The sequence below is a fragment of the Rhincodon typus genome, chromosome 28 (genome assembly GCF_021869965.1).
Source record: "Rhincodon typus isolate 14 chromosome 28, sRhiTyp1.1, whole genome shotgun sequence".
NCBI lineage: Eukaryota > Metazoa > Chordata > Chondrichthyes > Orectolobiformes > Rhincodontidae > Rhincodon > Rhincodon typus.
The window spans coordinates 35,646,016-35,663,349 of NC_063359.1; the positions used below are offsets into that span (position 1 = coordinate 35,646,016).

Below are 17,334 nucleotides of genomic sequence, written 5' to 3' on the forward strand. Positions count from 1 at the left end.
TCCGCAATTCTCGGCGCTTTTCATAACAATGAAATTTGCTCAACACTTGTCGGCGCACCTAACGCCGGAATGGAGAAAGCAGTACATCGAATACGAGGTGAGGGAAGTTTTGGTGACTTTTAGAGAGAAAAAAAAAACCCTCATGTTTGTTTTGCTGTATCTGGGTGGTAACTCAATGGGACATGCCGAACTTGTTTTATTCCCTTCTCTCCGTATTCCCTGGAGAGTGACACAGCAGGAAACTGACTATGAGGAATTGACTAGATAGGGTGAAGGTGGTAAAGTTGGATTGCAGCATGTGGGGCATATGTGGGTGTGTGTGGGACCTGAAAATTATTTGGTCCCTCTTATCAGTCATGAATAAAGCTTAGATTTATTTTTAAGACCTTCTTGCACTGTGGTTCCCAAGGTTAAAGCAAGATCTGGCACATTTAATCGTATCTTTCTAAATAATTAGTATTAAAGATTTTTTCGTCTCTATTTATGTGTATGGGGGCGTGGGACAGGCTGTTCAATCAATTGCATATGATGTACTAATTGACACAGCCAATCATTTAGGGGAAGAGTTGAAAAAGACGGTGAATGTATGAAGATGCCTTACTGAGATATTCAGCATGTGGAGTGTATGTATTTAGGTCAGCTAGACAACAGCAGTTCAAGAACACAGCTCCAACCACCTTCCACTGGGTGACTAGAGATGGGCAATAAATGCTGGGCCCACGTCCCATGAACGAATAAAAGACAGTAAACACTTTGGATCAGGATACATGTACATGTCCTCAAGCTAATGCTTGAGTACAGTGACATGCTGCCTTGTAAGAGATGCTGTGTTTCAGAGATGCTAAATCAGGCTCCTTCTGTGAGGCAGCTTTTAAAGGTCCCATGGATGTGAAGTAAAACAGGTCAGGGTGCCCTGTCCAACATCCCCAGCAAACACCCCTGCCTTTCACCACCCCCCAAAACCAACAGCCTCTGAAAACCAACCAGCCATTCATTTCTAGCTTAATCATAAGGATCTCGATATGGGCAAAATGGCTGCTGTGGTTACTGGCATAACAACAAGTGTGGAGGGAGGAGGAAAGGTCCAGTGGATGCCTAGCAAAGCAAAAGTGCATTATGCCCATCCACTGAGAAAGAGATGCTAATTCCTCCCTTTGGCTGTGGCCGAGTGCATACAGAGGCTCTAAATATTAAAAGAAGCTGGGACAACAGAGCAGACGGTGCAATTGAGGCACATGAAATAAGGAAGGGTCTGAGGAAAGGTCACCAGACCTGAAACGTTAACTCTGTTTTTTCCTCCACAGATGCTGCCAGACTTGCTGAGATTTCCCAGCAACTTTGTTTTTGTTCCTGAGGCACATGAAAGCCTGACTTAGAATAGCAATAGAAACTTCTTTGGGAGGACCCCAACTATATACATGTTGCAACTTCAGCAGTTCAGGCCCTATTTCCACACACCGTTTCCAGTTATCCCAGACAGCTGGCAACATATTGAGGAAATGACCAGAGTATTTACCAGGGGCATCAATTCTATAGGCAACATTTGAACCGCGATAATAAGACTAGCAACTTCAGGCAGTTTAAGCAGCTGCTCAGGGCTTATCTTCCACCTGTCCCATCTCAGTGTTCTGCAACCTGCTGCATTGCTTTAATGTTCCTGATTTTAATCACTCCCCAACTTGACAGCATTCCCTGAATTGTCTCTCGGTCTCCAGGCCTCTCCATCTTTCTCACCTTGTAGAGAAACACTCTTTAAAACCTACCACTTCGACCAAGCTTTCGATCACTGGTTTTAATATCTCTTCATGTGGCTCAGTGTCAAATTTTGCTGATAACGCTGCATAGGACAGGGTAATTATCATACAAACATTAAACATGACTAATGTGGTAAAGTTCTATATAATACAAGCTGTAATTACTTACTTGAATCAATTCCTTGTTCAAATTGATTTCTAAAATACATTGACGAATACAGTGCAGGCAGTTCAGGAATTGATGAAAAGGCAATATCACCACACTCTAACTGTTGCTATAGCAGAAGTTATAGATAGGGATGATATTACAGAATTTTACATTATATTTAAAAGAGGGATAGTTTGTTCTGAAGCAAGCGTGTTAAATTTGAATAAGGAAAACTATGAAGGCACGAAGTACAAATTGGATAAATATTTTAAAAGGAATGACTGTATATAGGCAGTCTTTACAGAGCTATTACCTGATTGACAGCAACTGCATATTCTTCAAAATCAGTCAATTGCAGTCAATAAAGAAAATTCAGGATTGCATAAGATTAAAAGAAAAGTCCTATAAAGTTGCCAGAAATAGTAGTAATTCCAAGGATTGGGAGGGTTTTAGAATACAACAAAGGAGGACCAAGAAACTGATAATGAATAGGAAAATAGAATATGAGTACAATCTAGCAAAAACGTAAAAATGGACCGTAAAAGCTTCTATCGGTACGTGAAAAGAAAACATTTGACTAAAAATAAGCATTGGTCAATCACAGCTCAAGTCAGGAGAATGTAGATCCAAATAGCTAGGGAGAATGAGCACTTGAAGGAAATTAGCATGAGTAAAAAGATCATACTGGAGAAATTAATGAGGCTGAAAACTAATAGGCACCGAGGACATGATGGTCTACTTCCCAGACTGTTAAAGGAGGTGGCTGCAGGGACAGTCGATGCATTGGTGATAATATTCCAAAATCTATAGATTTTGGAATAAATCCTGCATACTGGAAGGAGCAAATGTTACCCCAGTTTTTAAGAAAGGAGAAAGAAAACAGGGATCTATAGACTACAGTAGTCGATAAAATGCTAGAATCTATTACAAAGGATGTGATAAAAAAATCTAGTTGATAATGATTTGGTTTGGCATAGTCAGCATGGATTTGCAATGGGAAATTGTGTTTAATGAACTTGTTGGAGTTGTTTGAAGATGTTACCAACAAAATTGATAAAGGAGAGTTAATGGATGTAGTATACTTAGATTTTCAGAAGGCTTTTGATAAAACTTCCACTGGATACTGGTCAAAAACTTTCAAGCTTATGGCATGGATTAATGATTGGCTATCAGACAGACAGACACCAGAGAGTATAAATAGATGGTAAGCAGTGACTAGTGAGATACCGCAAAGATCAGTACTTGGGTCCCTGCTTTTCATAATATATATCAATGATTTGTAGGTGGGGACCAAATGTAATATTTCTAAATTTGCAAATGATACAAAGCTAAGCGGCACTGTGCGTTGTGAGGAAGATGTAAAGTGGTTTCAGGAGAATTTGGATATACTTAGTGAATGGGAAAGACATGGTCGATGCAATATAATGTAGAAAATATGAGGTTATCCGTTTTGGTAGGAGAAACAGATGTGCAGAGTATTTCTTAAATGGTAAAGTGTAGATGCACAAAAAGACATAGGTGTCCTTGTGGATAAGTCACTGAAGGTTAACATGCATGTGTAGCAACCTATTAGGAAGGCTAATGGCATGTTAGTCTCTATTGCAACAGTATTTTGAAAATAGGAATCATGAAGTCTTGCTTCAGTTGTATTGGAGCTTGGTTAGAGTGCACATGAAGTATCGTGCAGAGTTTGGATTCCTTACCTCAGGAAAGATATTATTGTCATAGAGGAAGAGGAACAAATGATCACCAGACTTGTTCCTGGGATGACAGGATTGTCCCATGAAGAGACATTGGGCAAACTGGGCCCATACTCTCTAGAGCTTTGCAGAATGAGGGATGATCTCATTAAAAAAGTACAGAATACATAAAGGGATATGCAGGATAGATGCAGATAAGATGTTTTCCCTAGTTGTGGAGTCTAGAACTGGGGAAGGGGTGCGGGCACGATTTAAAACTAAGTTTAAGATGAGGTGAGGATTTTTTTCATTCAGAGGATTTCAAACTTTGGAATTTTCTACTACAGAGAGTTATGGAGGCTCAGTCTTTCAGTAGGTTTAAGGTAGAGATGGATAGATTTCTGATTCCCAGTGGTTTACGGGATGTGGGGATGGGGTGAGTTTATTGAAGTGTTCGATCAACCATGATTGTGCTGAATGGTAGAGCAAACTCGACGGGCTGAATAGCCTACTCCTGTTTTCATCTTTCTAAGTTAATGGTCATTATGACAAAGAAACAGGTGCAAATTTAACAAATTCCCATTCCATTTTATTACTTTCATCACTTGCATTTTTATTACATAGAAATGCATAAAATGTAGAGAATAGAAACAGTCCATTTGGCTCAACTAATCTGTGGCAGCGTTAATGTTTTGCACAAGTCTGCACACATCCTATTTCATTGAAACCTTCCAACATAATTTTCCACTCCTTTCTTCCTTATGTCCCTATAGCAACAGCGAAACTGTGACATTTATTGCCAGCAAACTGCCTTCACCAATTCCTGACCTGCTGGCACTGGGTTTGATGTGTATTTTGCACAGGTATATATATACACTTAGGAAAATACCCGCTAAATACATTGAATATCCCAACTATTTCATATGCTAGCAGTCTGTCCAATTGCTGAGTAAAGACATTTCTTCTGAAATTTCTTTAGAGATTTATTAGCAACAATCTAATATTAATGATCTCTAGTTTCTGATTCCACCACAAGTGTTTTAAGTCCAACCTGTTAAGTTCCTTTGCAACTTAAAAGACTTTTCATTCGATTATTCGCTTTTCCTGAAAAGAGGTCCAGTTTCCTGGATAGTTATGAGAGCTCTGTTTTGGTAACATTCTTGTGAATCTTTTTCTTGCCCTTTCCCTGGAGCCTGTATATCAATTTTTTTATACTCACGGAGACCAAACTGTGCAGAAGGTGAGGTCAATAATATTTCCCTGCTATCTGAGTTTATTAAATGCACAAAGCATTTTATTTGTGATTTTAGTGGGATGAGGAGGCAGCAACAACTCAACCTGTTTTGACCAGAGCTGTTCCCTCTTAGGAGATGTTATTGTGGACTCCAGTAAATGAACTGCTCATTGAGTATCTTGGACAACTCTCTCACATGAATGCGCCTATGTTGGCGATTGGGACTGTGGCACATTTAAGAAGACATGATGGAGTGAGCAGAAGTCAATGTTGCCCAACAGGGTGCCTACCAACCATATCTGCAGTTCTAAGACACTTATTTATAGGGGATTGTCTTTACCCAAAGAGGTGACAGTGTGGAATAAGTTTTAAAGGTGTCTGCTGTCAAGTGTGGCAGTGCCATCAGTTGTAGTCAAAAGTGCACCAGGTCTGAATCCATCACCGTGTATATGTCTTGAACAGATCATCCCGAAAGGCAAATTGGATCACAGTCCTCGCAAGAACAGTCCATTTGACAGCAATATTCACTACGCAATGGTGCCAGTTTATACAAACGCACACCCATTTTCTGCCTACTTTTCTTGTCATGTAGAAAAGAAAAGATTCTCATGAATTGTAATGCTTCTTTAAAAACAGAGAACTTAAAGAGGTGAAGAGTGCCCAACAAGAGAACATTTCTATAGCATCTTTAATATGGTGAATCTTCCCAAGGCACTTCACAGAAGTGAAATCAGGCAACATTTGCCAGCAACAAACTTAATATTTGGACAGGTGATCAAAAGATTAGTCAAAAACGTAGGTTTTAAGCAACATCTTAAAGTACAAGAAAGGGGTGGAGATATTTAGAGAAAGCATTATAGAACTTGGTGTCCAGGCAAAATGATTGTAAATGGTAGGATGATGAAAATCAGGTAGGCACAAGAGGCCACAATTAAATGAACTCAGAGTTCTCAGAGAGTTATGGGATACAATAGGCTTCAGCGATAGGAAGAGACAAAGATATGGAGGAAATTATACATAGAGTTAAGAACTTTAAGTTGGAGATATTGCTTAAAAAGAAGCAGGCAAACAGGGCATAGTGCAAGTTAGGATATCAACAATAGAGTTTTGGATGGACTGAAGTTTACAAAGGATGGAAGATAAGAAATCAATTAGAACAGGCCCATTAAAGACATCCATTAAAGGCTCATTGTGCTTGGGCAATGCTTAGAAATTGTGATCTATAAATAAAGTATTCCTTTACAGTTTGAAGCTGGAACGTTTAGATCAAGCCACCTTCAGTCGTTCCTGTTCCTGCAAATTCAATGTGTTCCTGAGCAACAGTGAGGTCAGCATGTGAACCCAGTTAATGATGATCGCAGGAAGAGTTATTAAAGCCCTCTGATTCTCGTTCGTCCTGAAGGAATTCATTTAATTTCACTGATCTCTGCCTTGATTGACACCAGAATCCTGCTATGGGTTGAATGATAGAGTTGGATCTCACATACTGTGCTCAAAGTAACTCTAAGACTGAAAGATCTTTAAAGTGATAGTCTCTGTATCTTCCTCATCCCAAGATCATTGAATATCACTTCCTACTCAATTGTTACATTGATACATGGAATTAGATAGAACACAAAAACAAAAAAGCCTGCCTAGCCCATGCATTGCATTTGTTTGGTACAAATTTCCTCCCAGCCCTCTTTGTCTAATCCAATCAGCACAACCTTCGATTCCTCTATCTTTCATGCACTTATTTAGTCTTCTTTAAAATGATATTTTATTCACTTCAATGGGAGGAAGCTTGTGATAGTTAATTCCATAGCATTCACTCAAATTTCCACTAAGTTTCTTCTGAATCCTGTGTTATATTATTGCATCCTAGGATCCTAAAGAGGGAGCTACAGAGATAACGGTTGCATTGGTTGTAATTTTCCAAAAAAATCACTGGATTTGGGAGAAGTACCAGATGATTGGAAAATTGCTAAATTGACACCCCTGTTCAAAAAGGGACAGAGGCGAAAAGCCGACAACGATAGGCTGATTAGCCTGACATCTATTGTTGGAAAAATACTGGAATTAATTATTGAGGAAGTAATGGCAAAACATTTAGAAAATCATAATCTAATCAAGCAGAGTCAGCTTGGCTTCAGAAAAGAGAAATCATGTCTGACTAACATATTAGAGATTTTCGAGGAATTCTCAACCAGAATGAAGAGAGGGGAACCAGTAGATATGTTGTATTGGGACTTCTAGAAGGCATTCAACAAGGTGCCTCACAGAAGGTTAAGTCATAAGATAGGGCCCACGGTGCTGGAGATGGTATATTGACATGGATAGAGAACTAGTTAATAGGCAGGAAACAGTGAGTGGGGGTAACAGATTATTTTTCAAGTTGACGAACTGTGACCAGTGGGATTCCACAGGGATCAGGGCTAGGAATACAACTGTTTACAATAGATATTAATGACTTGGAAGAAGGAAACAAATGTGCTGTAGCCAAATTTGCAGAACACTAAAATAGGCGGAAAGGCAGGTTATGAGAGGGAGACACACAGTTTACAGAGTGATATTGATCGGTTAAGTAAGTGGGCACATGGAGTATGATAAAGGAAAATGCGAAGTTGTTCATTTTAGAAGGGAGAACAAAAGAACAGAATATTATTTAAATGGTGAGAAGCTGCAGAAAGCTGCAACATCAAAGGGAACTATGCATGAAACACAGAAAGCAAGCACCGAGGTGCAGCAACTAATCAGGAACGTTGGTCCTTATTTCAAGAGTGCTGGAGTATAAGAGTATGGAAGCCTTACTACAACTGTATAAGGTGCTAGTGAGACCACATCTGGAGCACTGTGAGCAGCTTTTAGTTCCCTTACTTAAGAAAAGATATCATTTCATTGGAGGCAAGAGACAGTTCACTAGGATAATCCCTGGCATGAAGGGATTGTCTTATGAGCAAAGGCTAAACAGGTTGGGACTCCAATTATTGGACTTTAGAAGAATGAAAGGTGATCTCACTGACATAGGATTCTTAAGGGGCTTGACAGGGTAAATGCTGAGAGGATGTTTCCTCTCATGGGAGAGTCTCGAACCAGAGGTCATAGTCTCAGAATAAAGGGGTGCCAATTTAAGACTAAGATGAGGAGAAATTTCTTCTCTCAGAGTGTTGTGGGATTTTGGAACTCCTTGCCACAGAGAACTGTGGGGCAGAGTCCTTATGTATATTTAAGGCTGAGTAGATTCTTGATCAGTTGGGAAATCAAGGGTTACGGGAAAGGGTAGGAATGTGGATATTAGGAAATTCAGATCGGTCATGATCCAATTGAACGACAGAGCAGGCTTGAGAGTCCAAACAGCCTACTCCTGTTCCTATCTCTTATGGTCTTATTAGTGGCTATACTGTATTCACGATCCCTCGTTCTGATCTCCCACACAAGTGGAAACGTGTCCTCTGCATCTACCTTAACAAACCCTTTCATCACTCTTAAGGTTTCCTCCAGCCTTCTCTTTTCTAGAGAATAGAGTCCCAGTGTGTTACTTAGAGACACTTTACTGCCACATGGACATCACTCCCTTTCAAAATCTTTTGCAGCAGATTGTGAATAAACATGGATGCAGCATATCATTTGAAAGGGGTCCAGGTTGCAGATATATGTAAAAAGCACAAAGGACATTGCTGCATTCTGTTTATCATCGGTCATAATGACCATATAAGTAAAGATATGTATTGGATTTTCCGCCCATGCCCAATTTTTCATGGTCGGATTGGACCAAAGGGTCTGTTTCCGTTCTGTACAACTCTATGACTTTGAGTCTATGGTGATGAAATTATAAGAGTGGCTTTGTATGGAAGTAGCTCCAAAGACTAACATTGGTCTAGCTCATGATTTTACAGGAATTGGACCGACTTGGATGACAAAAATCACAGATCGATTTAGTTTAGAGGTTCCACAAGATCATTTTTGATGAATTGGTCTTCCAGTTAATTTCTAACCTCACCCTTTTTGAATATCATTGGCTTCCTGATGATGCTTTTGAATGTTCATGTGGACCAGGGTCTCAGTTAATTCTCTCATTCATAGGGAAGTTCCTGAGCCACCGTGGGCTGTGCCAGCCAAGGTTATGCACTGAGATTGAGAGACAATACAGGTTAAAGGTCAGTTAGAAATAATCTATGCATGTACTTTTCCAGTCAGAGTCCTATTACAACTCACACATCACAACCATTCCCGTTTGCGAGTCCCATCTGATCCCAGGCATCCCTGCCAGATCCTCCCTTAATCCCTCAATTCCAACACCATGCTCTTTCCATACAGATCACAAACGTCCCCTTTTCAAATTTACATGCAATTCCCTTTTGAAAGTTACTATTGCATCTGCTTCCATCACAACTGCTTTGCATTCTCGATTATAACAATTTGCCACTTAAAAACCAAAAGAACTGCGGATGCTGTAAATCAGGAACAAAAACAAAGTTGCTGGAAAAGCTCAGCAGGTCTGGCAGCATCTGTGAAAGAGAAAACAGAGTTAACGTTTCGGGTCCGGTGACCCTTCCTCACAACTGGAGAACAGTTCTTTTCTGATGAAGGGTCTAGGCCCGAAATGTCAGCCTTCCTGCTCCTATGATGCTGCTTGGCCTGCTGTGTTCATCCAGCTCTACACCTTGTTATCTCAGATTCTCCAGCATCTGCAGTTCCTACTATCTCTCACATAAAACCAGAAGCAAGTTTATAAAATCCAGTGAGTCCTGCCTGCGGCATTGGACATTGACAATGGTATAGAGCCACAAGTAGATATTTTTAATTGATGTGTTATGAAACACCTGTGGAGCAGGTGGGATCTGAACTCAAGCCTTCTGGCTCAGAGGTAGGGACACTACCACTGCACCACAAGAGCCCCATTGGAGCCACAAATACCATTGTGCACATTATACTGCTAATGTTGCATTATTAGCATTCAGCTAATGGTGGTGGGAATGCCAAGGCTTAGAAGGCTATGGGTCAAGTGCTGGGAAATGAGTTTAGAATAATTAGGTGGTTGCTTATGGCCTGTGTGGATTCAATCGGCCGAAGGGCCTTTTTCAGTTCTGTAGATCTCTATAAATTCTATGAATCTATAACTTTCTTCCAATAGGTGATATGAAAAGCCACATCATTTTTAAGGTGGAAATCTGCCAGGTGGAAAGATCCTCAATTTCACATACAGACAAAACACGCACGCACACACACACACACACACAGGAACTGGATTCACTCTTAATGTGTATTTTTTTTTTCATTTAACAGGGTCTGAAAAAGATGCTGTACATGGCCCAGAATCAAGCCCCATTGCCAGGAGGTAAGATGGGATTGGTTTTGCTATGGGCTAGAACCACAGCAGCCTCTATCACAGATACAGCTTCTGTTAACCTGAATAGAATATCCTGGCTTGCACCTGACATTATGCCAGCTTCTCATCACATTCAGTAACCAGGGTGTTAATATTTAATGCTGAAATATGATTTAATTTATATATAATGAAAAAGGTTTTAGCTTCAAGGTAGTTCCAAAAACAAAACACATATTACACTTTAGTATGAATCAAAAGTTCTTTTCCTGCATATAATTTTGGCGTAAAAATACATATGATTCTCTGAGATGTCTACGTTCCAACCACTTGCTGAACCTTTAACCTCTCTCCTCTTTAAAAGACCCTCCTTCAAACTCTCCCGTTTTGACCATAATATTGATTATGTATCCCAATTCTTTCACTTGCTGTCAAATGTTTGCCTGAATATGTGCCTGTGGACCTCTCTTTTCTTCCATTAATGGTGCTAAATAAATGCCATTTGATTTGTTCACTTTGCCTTGACTTTTAATCATGGTGATAAAATACAGGTCAGTGATGAATAATTAATCTTCTGAATGTGTCCCCATCAGGCAATGGCGTTGCTAGAGGATTTAATTAATAATCACCTTCTACGCTGGTTGAAATATGAAATCATTCTTTCGCATCAATAATTTAACAAGGCAAAATGTTGTTCCACTGTTTGCAGTTACAATTTCAGACATCCTGGCACAACTGCAGAAAGGGTATTTAAAGCTGACTGTGTCTTGCTAGATCTGCACTTCTGTAAAGGAGTTTGGATTGTAAGGGACATTAATTAAAAGAACACTGAAACATTAAAGTTGAGTAAAGTACAAGAACTTTTGATTTGTAAAGAAATTCTGGGAGGAAATACTCCATAAAAAGAATGAAACTGGGGATCTGATGGCTTGTGATTTTATTCTGTAAAATGAGTTTGCTAAATATCTACAAAGAGGGAACTTAAATATATGACATGACATTATTTTTTGTTAATGTATTTGCAGTGAACCTGCAGCATTGATTGGTATCTGAGACATCTTGTCAACTGTAAGCCTTTAGATGGCAGTAGTAAGATGTAGTAGCCAACAGATTTCAACACTAGATTGAGTTTTTCGATAACCATCTGTTGACTTTATTGAATGTACAGAAGTAAAGTCTCAATTCTATTCGGAAGTATCAACCAATGCTGAAGTAAGTGTGCAGTTGTAGATCCCACACAATCAACATTCTAAGGGTTGTCATTTATAGTGAAGATATGCCTAGGGAGCAGTGATCACAATATGATTAAATTTTACATACAATTTTAGGGAGAGAAGAATGGGTCCAAGATTAATATAAATTTAAATAAGGGCATGAAAGCAGAGCCAGCAAAAGGGAACTGTTAATTTATGTTAAGGGATAAGCAAATAGAAACACAACGGTGGACACTTAAGAAGATAATGCAAAGAATAAATTGAAGTGCAAAAGAAAATATCCAAAGATGACTAACCACTAGCCATGGTTAACTAAAAAAGTTAAACATAGCATTCAATTTAAAGAACAAACCTATAATTACATAGAGTCCCAACAGTGTGGGAGTAGGCCATGTGGCCCATTGAATTTACACTGACCCGCCAAGGGGTATGCTATCCAGACCCACCCCATAACCCTGCATTTCCCTTGGCTAATCCACCTGCCCTCCACACTATGGGCAATTTAGCATGGCCAATCCACCCAACCTGCATATCTTTGGACTGTGGGCGGAAACTCACGCAAACACAGGAAAAACATGCAAAGTCCATTCAAACAGTCTCCCAAGAGTGGAGTTGAACCCAAGTCCCTGGTGCTGTGAGGCAGGAGTACTAACCACTGAGCCACCAATGAAAAGATGGGTGGTAAGTCAGAAGTTTGGCCAGAATATAAAGAATAGTAAGGAATGATTAAAATATTAATAAGGATACAAAAATTAGAGTACAAGAGCAAGCTAGGTGAAATAAAATTCTAGATGTTAAACGTTTCTATAAATATTTCAGAAGAGTTAACAAAGGGAGCATTAGTCTAATAGAAAGTTAGTCTAGGGAATTAATAATGGAAAATAACAAGATTGCAGATGAATTGAATGGATATTTTGTGCTAGTTTTCCCTAAAGAGGATTCAAGTACCATCCCACAAATAGCTGTCAATCAAGAATTGGAAGAAATGAACCCCAGAAAATTATTAACACAAGGGAAGTAGTACTTTGTAAATTGTTGGAACTGCAGGTCAATAAGTCCCTGGATGCTGATGGCTTTCTCATTAGGATTTTAAAAGAAGTGGCTAATGGGATAGTTGATGCATTAGTTTTAAGTATTCAAAATTCCCCAGATTCAGGGAAGGCTCCATTAAACTGAAAAATAAATAACATAATTCCTTAATTAAAAAGGGAAGGAGACTGAAAGGCACAAACTATAGATCAGTTAGCTTAACATCTGTCATAGGGAAAATGTTAGAAGCTATTATTAAGTATATCATAATGGGCCATTGTTAATAAATTCCATGTAAGCAAACAGAGTCAGCATGGCTTTGTGAAAGGGCAATAATGTTTAGCCAATTTATTGGAGTTATTTGAAGAAGTAACAAATACTATGGATAAAGGAGAACCCATGGATGTGATGTAACTAATGTTTTCAGAAGGCATTTGATAATCTGCCACATCAAATATTATTGCAGAAAATAAGAGGTCTTTATGTACAGGGTAGCATATTGGCACAGATAGGGGATTGGCTAGCTAACAGCAAATACAAGTTGACATAAATAGTTTATTTTTCTGGTTGGCATGATATAATGAGTGGTGTGCCAAAGAGCTCAGTGCTGAGGCCTAAACGTTTTGGAAGTTGAAATGGTGTAGATCAAGGGATGGAAGGCTAAATGTGTTGCTGACACTAAAATAGACAGGAAAGTTATGAAGAGGACATAAGGAGGCTGCCAAAATGATATAAATAGGTTAACTGGGTAGGCAAAGATGTGGCAAATTGAATATAATGTGGGTAAATGTGAAATTTTACAAGAGCAAATAAAGAAGTATATTATCGCAATAGTGAAGGCTTGCAGAGCTCTGAGACTGAGCAGGTCCTGGGACCAAGTGCATGAAGTGCAAAAGGTTAGGCCACATGTATTAATTAATGTTTTCATTTCATGCAAGGAGGATTGAATATAAAAGTAAGGAAGTTACGCTTTGTTACACAGGGCATTGATAAGAACCAGCATCTGGAGCACTGTGTATAATATTGGCCTTTCTGATTAATGAAGGATGTAAATACACTGGACACAGTTTCGGAAAAAGTTCACTGGACTAATTCCTGGAATGGTGGGTTGCCACATGAGAACAGGGTAGAATTGTATTGGCTAGAGTTCAGAAGAATAATAGGTCACTTGATTGAAACATACAAAATTCTGCACAGGCTTGACAGGTCGGATGTGGAAAGGATGTTTCCTCAGCTGGGAGAATCTAGAACTGGGGTGACTTTAAAAGTTAGAGGCTACTCATTTAAGACAATATTTTTCTGAGATGTTTGAGTTTTTGGAATTCTCATCTTCAAAAGTGCTGGGAGAATCTTTGAATGGATAGATTATCGAGGTTAAAAGGTTAAAATCTGATTTTATTGTTTATTATGTACAATCACCTTGAGAATTGCCTCAGGAAATCAACTCTCACGATTTCACTGATTTTGGGATCACAATCTGAAAGCATGTGTACAATATCAAAGAGCGTAACACAAGTGTTTCTAAGTGAGAAATGCCAAGGTGTCACATACCCATCAACTCTCTTGTTGCACTATGCTGGCTTGTTCTGGTTTAATCACCTTATTGGTTATGTCTGATAAAGACTGAGCAGGTTTGTCCACGATGAGCACAATCCCCTTTCATAAATCTGTGTGACATGGCCCATTGCTTATTTGTTTTTTTCTGTCTCATCAACACACACTTTCTTCCTTTGGGGAAATAGCAGGGAAGTATTGGAAGGATTAACCAGTTAAATATCTACCTTTTTGGACCACACCATGAATGCATTCTGTTACACAGACCTACATCCATTTGTTGAATTAGGCAGCAAAAGACTTTCAGAGAGTTAAAAGAGTTTTATTGTAAATCTCTAGTTTAGTACAAACACCAGTTTCCAGATTTCCCTTCCAGATTCTCTTCATGTCTAGAAAACAATTCCCCACTGGAGAAGAACCAAACTCTTCCTTAAAAAACTAAAGCAATTGACCAAATTACACACAGAAACAAAAACTGCCCATTCATGATGAAGAATCCAGCTCTTATAGGTATTTTTGTCAACCTGTTCAGCTGTGTTATGATGCACCTCTTGAGCAGTTGAGATGTAAATCAGGGCTTCTGGCTCAGAGGTAAGGGCACTATCACTGTGCCACAAGAGCTCTAAGAGCTCTTAAGTAAAAGATCAATGAGGAAAACCAGCTGTCAAGCAGTTTGCTTGACCCATGAAGGATGCTGTATTTCTTATTACAGTTTTCTTAGTGCTTTGTTATCACATGCTTAATAATAGGTTCTAGTATTTTTCTTATCACTGATGTCTGACTAATCACTCTGTGGCTCCATGTTTATTCTTTCTGTTTTACACCTTCCAATCCATAAAGACTGTAATAGGATCTAGGGAACTTTGGAAGTTTAGAATCATTGCATCACACTATCTCTGTAATTACCTCTTCCCAAACCAAAAGGTGTATGCTATCAGGTCCATTGAATTCGCTAGTTTTTTTTGATCTAAAGAGTAATATCGGTAAATCCCATTCTTTTAACTACACCCCTGTTTCCCCACTACTTGCAAAATGATTTTGTGTCTTCAACCATAAAGACAGATACAAAATATTCATTTAATATTTCTACCAATTCCATACTCCCCATTACAATTTATTTGTGTTTTATCCTCAAAGGATCACACATTTACACTCACTAATCTCTTCCTTTTTACATGCCTATAGAGGTTTTTGTAATTCTGATTTTATGTCGCTGGCCAATTTAGTTTTATATTCTGAATCAACTTTTTGGAAATAATTTGCTGAATTCTCAAATCCAACCAACCTGCAGGTTTCTGAATCTTTTCAGTGACATTGTACAGATCTTCCTTTTTTTTAGTTTCTTGTTAGCCACAGTTAAACTGTGGTGATTTTATTCCTTAAGGAAATGTATAATCATTGCAAAATATGAGTTATTCATTAAATGTTTGCCATTGTTTATATACTATACTGAATAGCTTATGGAATAAAAACCAGAAGAACAGCATATGCTGTAAATCAGAAACAAAAACAGAAATTGCTGGAGAAGCTCAGCAGGTCTGGCAGCAATTGCAGAGAGAAATGAGAGTTAATGTTTCGGGCACAGTTCTGAGGAAGGGTCACTGGACCTGAAGCATTAATTCTGATTTCCCTCTACAGATGATGCCAGACCTGATGAGCTTTTCCAACAATTTCTGTTTTTGTGGCTATCTTATGGTTCAGATTAACACCAACACTGTGGGTTCCATTCCCATTCTGGCTGAGGTGGATTTAAAATCTACCTCTTTGGGTGAAAGGCAAAAATGACCCAGGATGGAGCATCAGCAGACAGTGAGCCAAACGCCTGCCTTTGGAAGAGGCATACATGTTTGCACTATCATACCTTTTGATTTGGTTGCATGGGGTTTCCAAAGTGGCTGCCAAATTTGATACAAACTAGCATTTGAAGGATTAAAGCCTCGTGTGGGCATTTCAAGACTGGGGGACATATTTTTAAGATGAGAGGAGAAAGCTTTATAAAAACATGAGGGGCAATTTTTTTACACAGAGATTGGTTCGTGTGTGGATTGAACTTCCAAAGGAAGTGGTGTATGTAGGTATAGTCACAATGTTTAGAAGACATAAGTACATGAATAAGAAATGTTTGGAGGGATATGGGCCAGGCGCAGGCAAATGGGATCAGTTTAGTTTGGGATTATGGTCAACAAAGACTGGTTGGACCAAAGGGTCTGTTTCTATGCTGTATGACTGTATGTGACAGAAAACTATTGGTAAGCTGATGAATATCTGTTACATATTTTCATCATACTGCTTATTTATTTAACCCCTCTTGTACTGTGGCTATTGCTGGCAAGTCAGCATTTTGTTGCCCACCCCTAACTTGTCCATAAATCAAATGGTTTGCTGGGCCGCTTGAGAGTGAACCATATTTGTCATGTTTTATGTGGAGCTTGACAGATTTTTAGAAGATGTAACAAGGAGGGAGGGTGGTGGAGGTTAAGGCAGAACATGGTGTATTTGAATTTTCAAAGGTCACATTATAAAGGCTAGGAGTTTTTTCACTGAAGCATTGGAGGTTGAGGGGTGACCTTATAGAGGTTTATAAAATCATAAGGGGCATAAATAAGGTGAATTGACAGGGGTCTTTTTTACCCAGGATGGGAGAGTTCAAAACTAGGGGGCATATTTTTAAGGTGAGGGAAGAAAGATTTAAAAAGGACACGAAGGGAAACTTGTTTTACACAGAGAGTGGTTTGTGTGTGAAATGACCTGCCAGAGAAAGTGGTAGATGTGGGTACAGTTACAACGTTTAAAAGACATTTGGATAAGTTCATGAATAGAAAAGGTTTGGAGGGATCAGACCAAGCTCAGGCAGCTGGGACTAATTTAGTTTGGGAACATGGTTGGCATGGACTGGTTGGACTGAAAGGTCTGTTTCCATGCTGTATGACTCTATGACTCTATAAACAACTTTCGCAGGAGGCCAGACCAGGTAAGTACAGCAGATTTCCTTCCCTGAAGGACATTAGTGAACCAGATCAATTTTGCTTCAATTGATGGACAGTTTTCTGGTCATTATTATTAAGACTATCTTTATATTCCAGACTTATTAATTGCATTAACATGCACCAGTTACCATGATGGGATATGAACCCCACTATCTAATTCTAGCTAGCAAGAGAAGAAAAGAAAGCATTAGGTTAAAGGAAGAGGGTTATGATGGTGGATTTCTTTTGTTAAACCACTTTATTTCCCAGTACTTTTAATCAAATGATTAAGTTTCTCTGAAACTTTTGGAACTACACCCAGAGTAATTATTTCTACTAGGGTGATTAAACTGTCTATCACTTTAAGTTTAGTCTTGCATTCAGTGGTCACTGCATCTAAATGGATTTAATTCTCTCTCTACAATTGGCAAAAGGCTAAAGATTGGCATTA

The 17,334-nt window shown here is 38.9% G+C and overlaps 1 protein-coding gene across 1 annotated transcript in view; it reads left to right on the forward strand.

Annotated features, from left to right (window-relative positions):
- Positions 1 to 17,334, forward strand: part of LOC109924561 (xenotropic and polytropic retrovirus receptor 1 homolog) — an 84,966-nt gene continuing 67,632 nt past the window's right edge. Inside the window, exons 1-2 of the mRNA XM_048613633.1 lie at positions 1 to 97; positions 10,081 to 10,132. Coding sequence (XP_048469590.1) covers positions 29 to 97; positions 10,081 to 10,132 — 121 coding nt within the window. The 5' untranslated portion in view covers positions 1 to 28. The remainder of the gene's footprint in view (positions 98 to 10,080; positions 10,133 to 17,334) is intronic.